General features: G+C 51.7%; 1 protein-coding gene across 2 annotated transcripts; it reads right to left on the reverse strand.

Moving 5' to 3' along the window:
• Positions 1 to 3505: 3505 nt before the first annotated feature.
• Bmp4 (bone morphogenetic protein 4) lies at positions 3506 to 10387 on the reverse strand. Of its 2 annotated transcripts, none has more exons than XM_051177069.1 (4): positions 10139 to 10387; positions 6993 to 7117; positions 5564 to 5943; positions 3506 to 4639 (listed from the first exon to the last, which is right to left on the reverse strand). In XM_051177069.1, the coding sequence occupies exons 3-4, from the start codon at positions 5934 to 5936 to the stop codon at positions 3783 to 3785; spliced, it is 1230 nt and encodes a 409-aa protein (XP_051033026.1). In that variant the 5' UTR covers positions 5937 to 5943; positions 6993 to 7117; positions 10139 to 10387; the 3' UTR covers positions 3506 to 3782. The 2 variants fall into 2 exon arrangements, with proteins under 2 accessions (XP_051033026.1, XP_051033027.1); XM_051177070.1 differs by lacking the exon at positions 10139 to 10387 and adding an exon at positions 7429 to 7615.
• Between the last annotated feature and the right edge of the window lie 731 nt (positions 10388 to 11118).

Genomic DNA, 11118 nt, shown 5'->3' on the forward strand with positions numbered 1-11118 from the left:
TTCTTTTATTCCCGAAAGAGAATGTGTGAGGAGTGTAAGATTTGTGCTGGGTAAGAGGCAGAAGCATCATTGAGAACAAATATTGATTGTTTGCACACCTGGGATTCGGGGTGAGCTTTCTTCTCCTTTCCCAGGCTCACCTTTGGAGAGGAAACCCGGCTGGTACTGTGGCTTCTAGAGGCAGTCAGCTAAAGTGCTGCTATCACGCATGACGGAATTGGCGGGAAAGAAATGGACCCACTCTACTATTACACACCCTAAGCCTTCTTCCCTTCCCTTCTCACCAGCTATATTGAGGAAGAGGAAAGTCAGGCTCTCTGTAAGTTCAGCCAGGACCTGAAGCTCTATATTCCCCCAAGAGTTGGAGGCTAGCTAGCTTCAGCGGCTGGCCTCAAGTCAGATTTGTTCCCAAGGCCATGCAATGTCCAGAGCTCACTCCCCAGTTCCCGCTCTCTGCTCTCACTGAAATCCCTTAAACATCTAGAACCCTTCTCATTCCTCCACATGTTGAGCTTTCTCCCCCTTTTCTGACCCCTAGTCTCTGTGCCTCTGCGCGGCCAAGTGACCCCATTTCACGTTAAATCTACCGAGTAACCGCCCCAAGGACCTGCGTGCGCTAATCAGAACCGCCTGTCCTTGCGAGCTTCACCTAGGCTGCGTCGCGCCGGGTGGATGAGCCACACTCCCGGTGGGCTGGAATTGGGGGACCTGAAACGGCAGTCCCGGGCAGGGGTGGTGCCACCAGGTGCACGCTCGCGCGGGGTGGGGAGGGGCGGGATGGGGCGGGACGGGAAGGACGCCCCCTGGTGTCCTCGCCGCCGCCGCTGCCTGCCTGCCGCGGGAGCAGGCCGGAGGTGGCCGCTGGGGCCGGATCTTGAAGTTCGTCCAAAGCCTGGGGTGACTAGTGGGGTCTGCCAGCTCCGGGGCCGCGCGGGGCCCTCACAGTGTGACGCTGCCCCGCGGCTGGGAGGGGGGGGGGCGGTGGAATGAAGCACAGTCAAGACAGAAAACAAAGTCAGCAGGTCACCTGGCAGGTTCTAAGCGAATTACGCAACAAAAGCCCCCACACAAACGCGCTTTTTTTTTTTTTTTTTTTTTTTCTTAAGCTCCAAGGAAGCCGGTTCCAGTTTAAGGGTGGGCAGGGATCGAGTCAGCAGCTCTTCTAATGTGGTTAAGACTTTACTGAACTCCTCCAGGGCGATTCTCCCTCCCTTTCTTGAAGTAATGGAATCATCTCTCGGGAGAGGGGGGCAGCTATAAAAAGGGAGATGTCAAGCTAGATCCAAACTCTCATAAGGGTCCTGGGCCAAGTCTAAAGCAAACCTAATTCAAGTCCTTCCCCTCCTAGGCCTTCATACTGTGCTTCAAGCAGGAGTCCGAAGGGTTAAATCCGATTATGGCGCCTTGTTTTCCATGCTGACATTTGTGGCACTTGGACTATTTTGTTAACTAGGTATATGCAATTCACAGAATTTCACGGTAAATTCCCCAGACCAAATATTTGGCTGAACAAATAAACAACATTATCCATTCCTGAAAATAAGCCAGTAGAAGGAGTTGGGGGTGGGGGAGTGCTTGCTTGAAAATGACCTGAACTCAACAGCCACCAGGCTAAGACCATTACTGCTGGAGATCTGGGGCTCTCTTTCAAAGACACTGTCTTCTCAGAGAGTTGCTGAAGACCAGGCAAAACACAATGAGGCCTCCCAAAGGAGAACCCATAACGGGCTTCTCTCAAATGCTTGATTCAGGCATTAATGAAAGGGGCAATGGCTAGTGAGGCTGGCGCAATGGGGAAAACTCCTTGGAAGGGGTTAGGGGGAGCATCCTGCTGCCTTGACTCCACCTGTGCTCTCCAGGGAGCTGGGGCTTTGGCAACCACCCCACTTCTATTTATATTGGTTCCCACTAAGCTGCTCCTTTTGCAGAACTGTAGAATTTCAGTAATTAAAAACAAAAATGAGTCCTGCTTTATCCACTGGACTCCCAGAAGCATGTGCAACACTGTGTAAAAGAATGCAGGGATGTGTACCCAGGACACACAGAGAGAGGCTAAGCTGCCCCTGTGCCCCTGTGCTCGACACACTGCCCAGACAGACCTTTATCTTCAGACAGGTGGAGAAATACACTTTCTCTTTCCCTTCCCAGAGAATCAAGACCCCCCCCCCCACAGCCTACCAAAGCAAATGGACACAGAAATGCGCCTGAGCATCCCAGGACTTAATTGTCAGTAATGAGAAAAGACAAGGTATGTTCTTTGTTTCCCTAAACTCCTACAAGCACATCTTTTCAGAAAACTCTTACTGTCCTCAACTTTAGGAGTTCCCCACCTCTAAGCACACTGATGTCTGCCTTCCTCCTCTCCTCCCCCCACCCCTTGTTTTTAAAGACAAGGTCTTGAGTCTTTCTGACCCAGGCTGATGAGAACCTTGCTTTGTAACTGAGCATGACCTTGAACTTCCGATCTTTTAGCATCTACCCCTCAGAGGGCTAAGATTACAGGTTTGTGCAGCACCTCTACCACCACACCCTGCCTCAAACCTAGAATCATACCCTAAGTTTTCTTTATGCTAGACAAGCCCTCTGCCAACCGAGCTACATCTCAGGCTAAGACCATTCTCTTCACTGTGCCACCAAATTAGTCTTTTCTCCTTGAAGAACACCTCTGTTTTGGGTGGTGGAGAAGACAGCAGAGAAACAGCAGGCAAGAGATTCATGACCCAATTGATGCCATGAAATATCACAATTCTGACCCTTCAGTATTTCATTCTATTGCCAAGTCCCCTTCCATAACAGTGTTGGGAATGTGAACCTGACAAAAGCCTTCCTGTGAGGAAGGTAAGACAAAGAGAAAAAGTCACTCAACAATGGATACTCCTACATGTTGTATAAGTGCTCATTAAGTTTTTCTAAAGTAGAGCCCATTATTTGTTTTATTGGCTAAAAACCAGTTCAAAAAAAGAAAATCTTGAATTTGAGACCCGCCTGATCTAGAGTGAGCTCCAGGACAGTCAGGGCTACATAGCAAAACCCTGTCTGGAAGTGGGGGAATGACTAAAAACAAAACCCTGTTTGAAAGGAGACAACAACACTCACATTAATGTGTGTGTGGACTGGATTTGGTTCAAAAATACAAAGATGCTTGCCAGGACTGAAGACACTCTGGGGTGTCATAAAGGCAAAGGTGGGAATGAGTTACCTCATACTGAGCCCTTTTCCACACACTGAGATGTAGCTCTGACACACTCAATAGGTGAGCAAAACCAAGAAGTGCCCGAAGTCCCATGCGAATTTTCATTAGACCTTTCCTCCCACTGTTTCTGCAGGGCACATGCCATCCAGATGGGAGAGGGCACCACATCCTTGTTAACATTAAATAAAAGCCTTAAACAGTTGCCCCTGCCCCCACCATTCATCCACCTCGTTACCACCTGACTTCCGCTCTATCCTCTGCCTTATCCTAACAGAAAAGGATGGAACAGGAAATAAGATAAAAGGCCATAGATTATCTTTAAAATAATGACTCATTTTATTTTCTTTTAATACGTAGTTATAAATATATTTTGTCAAAATATATGATCAATATGGTCAAAACATTTGCACGTAAAGTCATAAATAAGGTCAAGGTGAATGTTTAGGTTTTTTTTCCTTTCTTTTTTTTTTTTAAGATAAAAGTCCAGCTATAAGGAAGCAGTCTGTGTGGTATGTGTGGGTGGTTGGATGGGAAAGTGTGTGTGTGTGTGTGTGTGTGTGTGTGTGTGTGTCCTCAGAGAGGCCTGATCTCAGCGGCATCCACACCCTTCCACTACCATCTCCTGATAATTTTTCAATACCACCTTGTCGTACTCATCCAGGTACAACATGGAGATGGCACTCAGTTCAGTGGGGACACAACAGGCCTTGGGAATACTAGAGTTAACAGAGTTGACCAGGGTCTGCACAATGGCATGGTTGGTTGAGTTGAGGTGGTCCGCTAGTGGAAAGGGACAGTCCCCATGGCAGTAGAAGGCCTGATAGCCTGGTGGGGCCACAATCCAGTCATTCCAGCCCACATCACTGAAGTCCACATAGAGTGAATGGCGACGGCAGTTCTTATTCTTCTTTCTGGACCGCTGTGGGTGATGCTTGGGACTACGCTTGGCCCTCCGGCGGCGGGTCAAGGTATGGCCCCTGCCATCATGGCCAAAAGTGACCAGGAGGGGCCGGAGCTGGGCCCAATCTCCACTCCCTTGAGGTAACGATCGGCTAATCCTGACGTGCTGGCCCTGGTGGGTCCGTGTCTGGTGGAGGTGAGTCACCTCAATGGCTAGCCCATAATTGGGCTGCTTTTCCCGGGTCCAGCGAAGGACCGCAGGGCTCACATCGAATGTTTCCCACCGTGTCACATTGTGGTGGACTAGCCTGGTGTCCAGTAGTCGTGTGATGAGGTGTCCAGGCTCTGTTTCTGCTGGGGGCTTCATAACCTCATAAATGTTTATACGGTGGAAGCCCCGTTCCCAGTCAGGGCCCTGGTCCACCTGCTCCCGAAATAGCCGGAGCTCTGCAGAGGAGATGGCCTCATTCTCTGGGATGCTGCTGAGGTTGAAGAGGAAACGAAAAGCAGAGTTCTCACTGGTCCCTGGGATGTTCTCCAGATGTTCTAAGCACAGTTGAAAAGGGAAAAGAAAAAGCCCATGAACTTTTCTGAGACAGAAAAGCAAAACTGAAAAAGCGGGACTGGGTGAATTCTGCTTCTATAGTGGAAGCCTACGGGGAGGAAATAACTGTGCCTCTTAATGTGAAGTAACAGAGAAATGAGCAGCTAGCAAACCAGCAAAACTTAGCTCACATTTGTCAAGCACCAAAGACAGAAAGTATCTCCCAACCTCCTTTATAAGCCTAATAATTTCCATGTGTCAACTCTTGTGCTCCACCACCCTCGGACTCCGCTTTTAAAACCCCCTCTTGGCTTTGTGTACAGTTTTCTTTACAAGTGGTTGTAAAGAAAAAGAGGGGCCACCCTCTCTCCCTCTCCACTTTCGAGTATGTTACCACGCATTTCCCCAGCGATCCTGGAAATACAGAGCATGCCTTGTTGATCATGTTACAGAAGGGAAAATAAATTCCAACACAGTAATGATGCTGGAGGATTAATAACTCAGATTTACTTTGGAAAAGAAACATCCGCTAGGAAACATTCAGATCGTATTACAAGGCCTCTATTGAATAAACCTGACAAACACACAGCTGTAATATTAAATTCAGTAGGTGCTTTGAACAAAACGGGCAGAAAACCCGGCTTTGATATAGCAAAAGCACGCCGCCAGGGCTAGCCCACGCCTGAGTGGTGTCATTCGCTTCTTCCCAACGCCCCCACCCCCGCCACGGGCTCCAGAAAAGTACCTTCAGAGGCAGCTCTGGAAATTTGGAGGTAAACCGCCCTCAGCCTCCTGGACTTGGAGCTTTGATGTAACCTGAACTATTCTTCCCTGGGGCTTCCACTGCCCCTTCAGCTTGCCCGGCCAGTTGCCCCCCCCCCCCGCACCCCACCCTCAGACCTCCAGGACCAGGAGCACAAACTGACCTTCGTGATGGAAACTCCTCACGGTGTTGGCCCGGCTGGCTGGGCGCTCGGGGTACTCCAGCCCAGTTCCCTGGCTCTGCTCTTCCTCCTCCTCCTCTCCAGACTGGAGCCGGTAAAGATCCCTCATGTAATCCGGGATGACGGCGCTCTTGCCCGGCTGCGGACGGCGGCGCAGCCCAAACATCTGGAGAAGTGTCGCCTCAAAGTCCCGCAGGAGCTCATGGCTCTGCCCTGAGCGGCGTCCTCCCGCGTGGCCCTGAATCTCGGCGACTTTTTTCTTCCCGGTCTCAGGTATCAAACTAGCATGGCTCGCGCCTCCTAGCAGGACTTGGCATAATAAAACGACCATCAGCATTCGGTTACCAGGAATCATGGTGTCTCTGGGGAGGGGGTGGAAGGTTAAAGAATAAATAAACACCGATCAATAGGGAGAAATAGAGATGTCTCTGCATATGAATATAGGGGTAGCAACGGACGGTCAAGATGTAAAATAGGTCCGAAAGATCAAGTTTGTGTTTTCTCCCTCACACTTCCCCCCACACACACACACACACCAGCTGCAGCCATGCACGGCCCGAAAGTAAGAATCGCCCTGTAATTACTTGGTCTAACTTGTTTACACTCAAATAACCCCAAATCAGATAGCCTCCATCCTGTCCCAACTGCTATCTGAGCCATGATCTCAGCGTGGCTTCTTCAAGGATAAACAGTTAACATTGAGGGGGTAAAAGGGGGTGGGGGAGGGAGAATTAAAATGTCACCGCTCTTCTCTTCAGTCCTTAAGCGCCCCCCCTTCCTCCTCCTCCACCACCACCACCACCACCCCCGCCCTTCCTCCGAGCTCCAGCCCAATTTCCACAACTTCCAGCTAGTTAAGAGCAGGAGGGAGGGAGAATAGAGCAGCGCCAACCCGGCTTGGACAGGGCGGCAGGGTTCAGTAATTGAGAAAGGAATCAAGGGGCTGCCCCGGTGACTTCGTGATTTATTTCATTGTGGCCAATACGCTGAAAATGCTCAGTGAAAAAGTTTTGCTCCCAAGAAAAGAGTGGGAGTGATTCCGAAGCGAACACGGGCTCTTTGACATGAGGCAAGGAACTGGCCTTCCCAGGCGAGTGGGACCGGACCGGGAAGGGAGTGGTTAGCCCTCGAGGGACAGCCCCGACCTGCGGATCTTTCATCTCTTTGGTCCCTTTGAGCTCCCCCTTTCTTGCAACGCAGCGGATCTGAGAAGACAGTGGGAGCGCTTGAAAAGGCACCCGCATGCTTTCAGCGTTTGGCCCACAGACACCAAGAAGAGAGCGACAGCGCTGCCTGAGAGCAGAGCGTAGACACTGGAAGGGAAATTCGACGGGGGGCGGGGGACAGACAGCGATCAGGAATGAGAGAACAGAGTGAAATCCCGAGAAGAGGAAAGAAGGTGTCTACTCACTGACAGAAAACAAGGCATATAATAACAGTCCATGATTCTTGGGAGCCAATCTTGAACAAACTTGCTGAAAAGGCTCAGAGAAGCTGCGGCAGTGCGTTGCTCGGAATGGCACTACGGAATGGCTCCTAAAATGAATATTTGAATATAATGAGACTCTGGAGCAGACAGGCTCTGTTTTTCTTCCAGCCCCTAGGAGTCACATGGACCCGGAGGCCCCGCCCCGCTCACCGAGGAGCCCGCCCGCCCCTCCTCCACCCTCCCACCCCGGCTGGGTTCTGCCCCTGCGAGCGAGGCCAACCTCCTCGCCCGCAGCTGGAGCCCCAGCCGTCTGGGAGTTGTCCCCGCCTGCTCTGCAGAGCCCTCGGCGGGACACACGACGCTGGCGCGGTTCTCTGTCGTAGGCGCAGCGCGCAGGGAACCTGGAACACATCTCTACCTGCGATGCTCTGGGCCATCTGGCCAGACCCGGACACTGGCTATCTGAAGCTGGAGGATCGGGGTGCATTGAAGACGCTGCGCTTTGCAGCGCCAATGCAGCTTAAATGCGGCCGGGTGGGGGACCTCAGAGACAGCTTTCCAAAGCCTCACCACAGAAAGTTACTTGAAAAGGAAAGCGCGTAGGGACCTTCCAAGCGCGCGCACACACGCAAACACACTCGCATACTCCGGCACTTCCTCCACAGGGTCTCCGAGAGGCCAAATAATGCTTCTAGCGACAGGCGTCCGACCCCTAGCGGATCTAGCTCCCAGTCAGAAGTCGCTCAACCCGTCGCCAACGCAGCCCGCGGCGGGGGGTGTCAGGGTGTGATCGGTGTGGGAAAGTTAGAAGGAGCGGCTGCTGAAATACTGTCTAGCAGTACCACCAGAGTTCCCGCACGGTGTCGGCTGACCCCAGCGTCTGCTCCAGCCAAGGAGATCCTTCAGAAACCAGTCGGCGGTGCCATTCAAGGCGGAGGGGCGGACGTCTGGGCTCCTAGCTCCAGACAGATTCCAAAACAGGCGTCGCCGAAGAAAGAGCGCATCCCATTTTCAGATCTCGGAGTTCCAAAGGCTTTACAACTCGGACCGGGAGCGGAAAGGGAACCCCAGCGCGATCCCAAGAGTCTACAAAACCAGGAACAGCTTTCCTCCTGCTCTCGACCTCTGCTAACGAGTCCCTCTCTCTCCGGCTTGGCTTACTTTTTAAACCACCACCCCAGCCCCCCCCCCCGCGCGCCACTTCCTTGCCCCCACCCCTTTCCTTCTTTGCACCAGCTACAGAATCGCAGCATAGATTCCACCAAGAAGTTCAGCAACACGCACAGCTCAGGCAATGACTGGTCAGAATATCCTAAGATGCCACATGCGCAGGCCTGTTGGAACCTCAGGAAACGCAACTCCTTTGCTCAGACAGGTCATTGCACCGAGTCCACCTTAGGATCCGAGTCCCAGGATTCCCGCCACAGAGCCGGTTCTGCACGGCCTCTTTACGGAGACCCTTCCCTGTTTCTCTCTTTAGGAACTCGACGTGCCTAGTTGGTTTCCATACTGACACCCCCCCCCCCAACAAACTCGGTTTTTCCGGGTCGGGAAGGCACTTGCGGGAAATCTTTGGAAAAAGAAACGTAAAGGATGGAGTCATGTCCTTCCTGGTGGCTCTGGCTGCCTGGCGCCATCCCACACCCCTGGCCGGGGTGCGGAGGCCGCGGGCGCCCCTGAGCGACAGTCCGCTCTTCTCACCACCAGCCACACAGTTTTGAGACGATCTCTCTGCCCGACCAGCGTTGCTGCTGGGATGAACTGAGAAAGAGCTAGAAGGAGCAAGGAACTTATTGTTTATTTGCTTTTACAGGGAAAGGATATAGAGATATGCTGGTGACTGGCGCACGCGGAGCACGGGGAGAGTGGAAGGGGCGGACGCTGGGGATCCCGGGACAATCCTCTGTCCTTCAGAGTCTCTGATGGTGTCGGGAGCGCTCCCGACGTTAAAACCAAGAAAACAGACGAAGGAACTGTTTCAAGTTCACAAGGATTTCTCTCTAACCACGCTTTCCTCCCCTGATTTTTTAATTAAAAAATTATCAACCAAAGAAAAATTTCATCTCCTGGGTTTGTTCTTGAGGATGGTGCAGCTTGTGTTAGGCAATTAGATTTCACTTTCTTTCCAGTATCTTCTCTAAAATTTACTTGATAGCCTCAGTTTATTGAATATGTCTCCATTGGTGAGTCAACTTCTCACAAAACCTTCAGCTCATAAGCCCAGATACTAGAAAACCATCAATCAAAGCCGTGGCGGGAAACTTTCTTAGTCTCAGGGGCCCAACTCCGTTGGATGTTTGTAGGGACCCCGAAATTCCGGACTTTTGGGGGTTAGTTCAGGACATCGGGAGCCAAGAAGCTCCGCATTAGCCTGCCAGTTCCTTCCCATCACACACAACATGGTAAAAGACCGGCGTAGGTAGCCTTTTGGCATCCGGGCTATGGTACCTAGAATCTTACATATCCCCTCTCCAGTGTGTGGGTGTGGGTGGGTGGGTGTGTGGGTGTGTGTGAGAGAAAGAGACAGAGAGGACAGAAATAGAGAGAGACAGAGAAAGAAGGTGAGAGAGACAGAAGGCAGGATACATGGGTGCCCATGTCTAAGAAAATAGCTCGTGGAAATGGGTTCAAGTTCTGTGGCTTCAGTTTGTCAGTCTCGGGGTGCCCATTTCTGGGGACCAGGTTAGGTGACACTTGCTTGATGAAGTCCCTCTATCCCAGGTTGGTTGGGCTTTGGAGCGAAGCTGGACTACAGTCTCTTTACAGAACTAGCTCTGGCTAGGTTTTCTCTCCCTGTGTCACAGTCCCTCAGTCCCCCTAGTCGTGATGAAACAGAGTTGATTCCCTTCTCTCCCACTCTTTCAGTCCAGGGGGACCAAAACCCCCTTCATTGATCTCTCGTACCAAAACCCTTTCTCCTTCCCGCTTCTCCTGGCCCGCACGTCCCCAAAATGAGTTGCATAGCTGCAGTTACTTATATGGAGGCGCCTTTCAGCCCCATCATGCCCACTGTTGGGAGAAGGGAGGAGAAACAGGCCACCTTTTGCCTCGGTTATAGCCTGAACCCCACCACCAGCTTCGCCCACTACTGACACACCTCGAACCCCTCTCCAGATTGTCCAACTTACCATAGGTTCGTGCAGAAGCGGTCTCACCAGCAGCTGCTCCTGGGAACCTCTAGGCAGCTGCAGTAAGCCTGGGCGAGGGCCAGAGACTGGGTCGCTGCAGACTCCAGATGGTTCGGATGCGAATCCCATCAGGGACAGAAAACAGATACTCAGGCTGGGTAGCGCACAGTCTTTGGCTAGGGTCCTTCGGCTCGGATGCCGAACTCACCTAGCTTCCAGGCCAGGCTTCGTGCTCCTACCTTCCCACCGTCCAGCACCACCCTCTCACGTCTACTCCTTCCTTTTCTTCACCTCCCTCTCTTTCTTCCCTTCCTCCTCAGTCTTCCCCAACGGCCCCTCCCTTCTTCCCTCCTCCCTTAATCGCCTCCCCTTCTGGGGATGGGAGCCCCGCCCACATCCTCCTATCCAGCCACGGGGCCTCGCCTGGCAGGCCTGGGTCAGGAAGCCTACACAGTGCCCCAGTCCTTAGTTGCCACATTGCCTGGGACACCAGAGCCTCCAGCTCTGGAAGCAGCCGGGGCTCACCTGGGGACCATGTGCAAGGTACTAGAAAGCATGCACCAACTAGTCTTTGTACCTTCCAAAAATACCCATGGGAGTCTGGGCTTCCCTGAGTTTAGAGTAACTGCTGCCCAAACTGGTGATTAAAACACTGAGTAATCACCATTTACCCCGAGTAATTAGAGATAATGAAACACCTCTAAAATCAGGTTATGGAGAAGAGCGCTGTGGGATTGGTGTAAAGGGTGGCCTTCCGTAAACTGTTAAAGGATTCCCAAACGTTGAGAAACAGGCTGTGAACAGGGCTGTATGCCCGAAGGAGATACCTCTTCAGCTATTAGGTAGTGACTTTCCTCCCAAAATGTTTCTTAAGGTGCTTCTTGCAAAAAAAAAAAAAAAAAAAAAAAAAAAAAAAAAAAAACACCCTTGGTGCAGACACTCAGAAACACAGCCCCTTTAAACTGGGTGCCTACTGTCAC

The sequence above is a fragment of the Phodopus roborovskii genome, unplaced genomic scaffold, assembly GCF_943737965.1.
Source record: "Phodopus roborovskii unplaced genomic scaffold, PHOROB, whole genome shotgun sequence".
Lineage (NCBI taxonomy): Eukaryota > Metazoa > Chordata > Mammalia > Rodentia > Cricetidae > Phodopus > Phodopus roborovskii.